General features: G+C 67.1%; 1 protein-coding gene and 1 pseudogene across 1 annotated transcript; both read right to left on the minus strand.

Annotated features, from left to right (window-relative positions):
• Nucleotides 1-7: 7 nt before the first annotated feature.
• On the minus strand, nt 8-755 carry LOC116465290 (double homeobox protein 4C-like; annotated as a pseudogene).
• A 1,990-nt stretch (nt 756-2,745) lies between these two features.
• LOC116465289 (double homeobox protein 4-like protein 4) lies at nt 2,746-3,855 on the minus strand. The gene has a single exon (XM_032148422.1). The coding sequence runs from the start codon at nt 3,853-3,855 to the stop codon at nt 2,746-2,748; it is 1,110 nt and encodes a 369-aa protein (XP_032004313.1).
• Between the last annotated feature and the right edge of the window lie 1,863 nt (nt 3,856-5,718).

Genomic DNA, 5,718 nt, shown 5'->3' on the forward strand with positions numbered 1-5,718 from the left:
GCTGTCCCACCGCGCCAGGGCCCGGCAGGCCGTCGCGCTGCGGGTCCTGGTCCTCCGGGCATTTGCTCGGGGGGTGCGGAGGCCACTGAGGCGTCTGAGGGTGGGAGGGCGCCCCTTCCGGGGGAGCCAGGGCGGCGTAGACGAAATCCCCGCCTGCCAGGGCAACCGACCAGGGAACAGGGTGACACCCGCCTCGGGGCCGCGTTGCACAGCCCGCCTGTGTGCGCCGGCGCCCTGCCACCCTGTACCGGGTGCCTGGCCCTTCGGTTCTGAAACCAGATGTGAATCCTGGATTCCGGGAGGCCCGTCTCTCTGGCCAGTACATCCCTGGTGGCGATGCCAGGAAAGCCATCCTTCTCAAAGGCTCGGACCAGCAGGGCGGTCTGGGCTGGGGTGGCGGGGGTCTGCTTTCATGTGCCTTCCTGCGGGCCGTGTCTCCCGGGCCAGTGCCGAGATTCCTGCCGGTGCTGCCTCAGCTGGCGTGACCTCTCATTCTGAAACCAAATCTGGACCATGGGCTCCGGAACGCCGATGGCCTGCGCCAGCCATTCTCTGGTGGTGATGCTCAGGTACGGATTCCACTCTAAGCAGCCTCGCAGGGCCTCGCTTTGGCTCGGGGTTCAGACGAGTCTCCTGCGCCGTCCTCATCCTCGGGCTTCCGCGGGGATGGTGCTGTCCGAAGGTGTGGGGAGAGCCATCGCAGGGAGCCCCGGCCGGAAATTCAAGGAAGGCCCCGGGCAGAGAGAGGCCAGAGGGCTCCCCTGCTCCCCAGCCGGCCTGCGCACTGCGTTCAGGTCCAGCCGGGAGGCCAGCGCAGACAGCCAGCGGCTCTTATGAGGGCCAACAGGCAGGCAGGCTCCACCCCTTCTTGCCTGCCGCTGAGCCCTGGGACAGTCCGCCCTCGCCCTCCTAGGGGACCCAAGTCACTGAGGCCTGGGGCTTGGGGGGTGGGGGGTGTGGGTGCATGGCTGGTGTGCGGGGATGGGGCCAGAGGCCAGAGAGACGAAGCGGAAGGGGAGAGGCGGAAGGGGTGAGGGGCGTGGGTTTCGGGCTAGGGCTAGCTCTCCCGACCTCTGCAGGAATCCCGCGGGTACTGGAAGCCGCTCCCTGTGCTCCCACGCGTCTTCGGCAGGGAGAAACCAGCCCGGAAGCGTGGAGTGGAGTGTGGAACCGAACCTCCGGAGAGTCTTGAGTTTTCCAGGCCCCCTCTCCGTGAAGACACCCAATGCCTGTGGGTGTCGCCGTCGCCGCGACAGTCTCACACACGCAGGTGTGTGGCTCCCGTTCATTTGCATGTCAAAGACGAGAGCGAAACCCCAGAGACGAGATACGTCCTCGGCGTGGTGGCCTGACGATGAATTCCCCTGTCCCGCATCATGGGGAGTCTGCAGTGTGGCCGGTTTGGAGGATGGCAAGGAGGGCGAAGACAGGATGCTGGTCTTCCACCCTTCCATGGAGGTGTCTGGGTGCCCGCAGGGCTCCGGGAGCAAACTGTCAACATGGTCAGCCTTTCGGGGGGCCGGAGAGACGTAAGCGACTGGCACCCTTGCAGAGGGCCGATCGGGGGGCCGGAGAGACGTAAGCGACTGGCACCCTTGCAGAGGGCCGAGCGACGTGGAATCCGAAATCACGCTTCAGTCCTCCTGAGTGTGGCTCCTCTGTGGTCGGGGCTGTCGGCCTGGCGCTCCGCTGAAGGGCTCGGCCTGGCCTGGGGATGTGTGGTCTGTAAACCACGAGGGTGAAAACCGGACGGCAACCCGAGCGAGTCCACCGTCTTTTCTCTTCGAGGAAACCGCCCATTGCTTGGGCGACCGAACTGGGGCGAACGGGTGCCCCGCCCACCGGCCGCCTCGGCGGCGGGCGACGGTGGGCCCAGCCCTCAGCCCGCGCCAGGCGCTTGCCGTTTTCCCGGAGCGCGGGGGTCCTGTTGCTCCAGGAGGCCCGAGACCGCTTTTTCTCTCTGCCCTCTTCCCTCTGTCCCGTGCACCCTCCCACCCTCCCTCTGTCCGTTGGTCGCTCTGTTGTCATTCCCTCCGTTCCTCACTGCCTCCCTCTCTCCATCCGTCCCTCCCTCCCTCCCTTCCAACGTCTCTCCGCCCATCATTCCGTCCCTCTAGGTCTCCCGTTCCCCTCTCCATCTGTACCTGCCTTCCCTACGGCCAGGAGGGGTCAGCATCCCAGGTGTGCCTGGTGTCTGTGGTCTGCTTTAGCCGCCAGCCGCTCGATGGTGGCAGCTGGGAGGCTGCAGAGGCACTGGTGGGCGAGCGATGGTGGAGCGGAGGCACAGAGGGGGCGAGCCCCGGGAGGGAGAGAAGGCCTGGACGCTGCCTGGGCCCGGTGTTTCGCGGGACGGGGGTCCCCAACCAGCCCGGGGGAGGACGCATATTGCCGGGGTTTGGGCGGGGGGTAGCTGGTGGTCAGGCGGGGGTGGGGTGGCGGTATTCAAGAGAGCTCTGCCCGGGCTGCTCCCAGAGGAGGCCAGGTGGCTGCCGGCAAACCCGCGCGTGCGCGGCAGACGGCCCACCTGCTGGTACCTGGGCCGCCTCCGGCTCCGGGATCCCCGGGACGCCCGGGAAAGAATGGCAGTTCTCCGATGTGCGGAGTCTCTCACCGGGCCCAGACCTAGAAAACAGGAATCCCAGGCGGGACAGCACGGAGGGAAGACACACCCCTCCTTGCCCAGCCCGGGGTTCCCCGCGAAAGAGAGGCCACCGCCCTGCCCCGACCCCGTCCCCACCCCGCGTCCTAAAGCTCCTCCAGCAGAGCCCGGTATTTTTCCTCGCTGAGGGGTGGTTCCAGCCATTCGGGTTCTTCCAAGTCCTTCAGCTGCCCCGGGGCCTCAGTTTCTAGGAAAGGTTGCGCCTGCTGCAGAAACTCTGGGCAAGCCAAGAGCTCATCCAGCAGCAGGCCGGTGGGGAGTGCAGACCAGTGCCCGGACTCCTGGGGCAGAGGGGAGGGCGCCCGGACGGCTTGCATCATCTCCAGCCGCGCGAAGCACTCCGGGGGCGCGGGCTGGGCAGGTGGAGCTGCCCCGGCTCGGGGTTCCCACGCTGTCCGGGCCACCTGGGGCCCCTGGCCCCAGCCCGACCACGGACTGCCCTGGGTCGTGGGTGGCGCAAGCACACCTCGGCCCTGTGGCCCAGCTTGAGCAGGGCCTGGCTGTCCCACCGCGCCAGGGCCCTGCAGGCCGTCGCGCTGCGTGTCCCGGTACTCCGGGCATTTGCTTGGGGGTTGCGGAGGCCACCGAGGCATCTGAGGGTGGGAGAGCACCCCTTCCGGGGGAGTCAGGGCGGCGCAGGCGAAATCCCCGCCTGCCGGGGCGACCGACCAGGGAGCAGGGTGACACCCGCCGGGGGCCGCGTTGCACAGGCCACCTCTGTGCGCCGGGGCCCTGCCACCCTGTACCGGGTGCCTGGCCCTTTGGTTCTGAAACCAGATGTGAATCCTGGACTCCGGGAGGTCCATCTCTCTGGCCAGTCCTTCCCTGGTGGCGATGCCAGGAAAGCGATCCTTCTCAAAGGCTCGGACCAGCAGGGCGGTCTGAGCTGGGTTGACGGGGGTCGGCTTTCGCCTGCCTTCTTGCGGGCCGCGTCTCCCTGGAAAGGGCCGATATTCCCGCTGGTGCTGCCTCAGCTGGCATGACCTGTCATTCTGAAACCAAATCTGGACTCTGGACTCCGGAACGCCGATGGCCTGGGCCAGCCGTTCTCTGGTGGCCATGCCTGGGTAGGGGTTCCACTCAAAGCAGGCTCGCAGGGCCTCGCTTTGGCTCCTGGTCCAGACGAGTCTCCTGCGCCGTCCTCGTCCTCGGGCTTCTGCGGGGAGGGTGCTGTCCGAAGGTGTCGGGAGAGCCATCGCGGGGAGCCCCGGCTGAAATTTCACTTACGGCCCCGGGCAGAGAGAGGCCGGAGGGCTCCCCTGCTCCCCAGCCGGCCTGGGCACTGCGTTCAGGTCCAGCCGGGAGGCCGGCGCAGACAGCCAGCGGCTCTTATGAGGGCCCACAGGCAGGCAGGCTCCACCCCTTCTTGCCTGCCACTGAGCCTTGGACAGCATGCCCTCGCCTTCCGAGCGGCCCCAGGGCACTGAGGACTGGGGCGTGGGTGGGTGGGTGTGGGGGGTGTGGGGCCGGAGAACAGAGGGACAAAGCGGAAGGGGGAGAGGGGGAAGGGGTGAGGGGAGTGGGTTTCGGGCGGGGGATGGCTCTCCAGACTTCTGCAGGAATCCCGCGGTTACTGGAAGCCGCTCACTGTGCTCCCACGCGTCTTCTGCGGGGAGAAACCGGCCCGGAAGGGTGGAGTGGAGTGTGGAACCGAACATCCGGGAGAGTCTTGAGTTTTCCAGGCCCCCTCTCCGTGAAGACACACAATGACTGTGGGCGTCGCCGTTGCCACGGCAGTCTCACACACGCAGGTGTGTGGCTCCCGTTCATTTCCAGGTGGAAGACCAGAGCGAAACCCCAGAGACGAGATACGTCCTCGGCGTGGTGGCCTGACAATGGACTCCCGTGTCCCGCAACGTAGGGAGTCTGCAGTGTGGCCGGTTTGGAGGCTGGCAAGAAGGGCGAAGACAGGATGGTGGACTTCCACCCTTCCCTGGAGGTGTCTGGGTGCCCGCAGGGCTCCGGAAGCAAACAGTCAACATGGTCAGCCTTTCGGGGGGCCAGAGAGACTTGAGACACTGACCCTCCTGCAGAGGGCCGAGCGACGTGGAATCCGAAATCACGCTTCAGTCGTCCTGAGTGTGGCTCCTCTGTGGTCGGGGCTGTCGGCCTGGCGCTGCGCTGCAGGGCTCGGCCTGGCCTGGGGATGTGTGGTCTGTAAACCACGAGGGTGAAAACCCGATGGCAACCCGAGCGAGTCCCGGGTCTTTTCTCTTCGGGGAAACCGCCCATTCCTTCGGCGACCGAACCGGGGAGAACGGGTGCCACGCCCGCCGGCCGCTGTGTCGGCGGGCGACGGTGAGCCCAGTCCTCAGCCCGCGCCGGGCGCTTGCTGTTTTCCCGGAGCGCGGGGTTCCTGTTGCTCCAGGAGGCCCGAGACTGCTTTTTCTCTCTGCCTTCCTCCCTCTGTCCCGTGCACCATCCCTCCCTCCCTCTGTCCGTCAGTCGCTCTGTTGTCATTCCCTCCGTTCCTCACTGCCTCCCTCTCACCGTCCGTCCCTCCCTCCCTCCCTTCCAACGTCCCTCCGCCCAGCCTCCCGGCCCTCTACCTCTCCCGTTCCTCTCTCCATCTGTAACTGCCTTCCCTCCGGCCTGGAAGGGTCAGCATCCCCGGTGTGCCTGGGGTCTGTGGTCTGCGTTTAGCCGCCAGGCGCTTCATGGTGGCAGCTGAGAGGCTGCAGAGGCACGGGTGGTTGAGCGATGGCGGAGCGGAGGTGCCGAGGGGGCGAGCCCCGGGAGGGAGAGAAGGCCTGGATGCTTCCCGGGCCCGGTGTTTCGCGGGACGGGGCTCTCCACCCAGCTCTGGGGGGACGCATATTGCCGGGGTTTGTGGCGGGGGGTAGCTGGTGGTCAGGGGGGGTTGGGTGGCGGTAAGGCAAGAGAGCTCTGCCCGGGCTGCTCCCAGAGGAGGCCAGGTGGCTGCCCGCAAACCCGCGCGTGCGCGTTGGACCGCCCACCTGCTGGTACCTGGGCCGGCTCAGGCTCCGGGATCCCCGGGACTCCCGGGAAAGAATGGCAGTTCTCCGTTGTGCGGAGTCTCTCACCGGGCCCAGACCTAG

This window comes from Hylobates moloch, unplaced genomic scaffold (genome assembly GCF_009828535.3).
Source record: "Hylobates moloch isolate HMO894 unplaced genomic scaffold, HMol_V3 SCAFFOLD_4256, whole genome shotgun sequence".
Taxonomy (NCBI): Eukaryota; Metazoa; Chordata; class Mammalia; order Primates; family Hylobatidae; genus Hylobates; species Hylobates moloch.

What these genes read in the sequence shown, in the direction of transcription:
- LOC116465289 (XM_032148422.1), bottom strand. Translation starts at nt 3,855, where the DNA reads ATGGCTCTCCCGACACCTTCGGACAGCACCCTCCCCGCAGAAGCCCGA.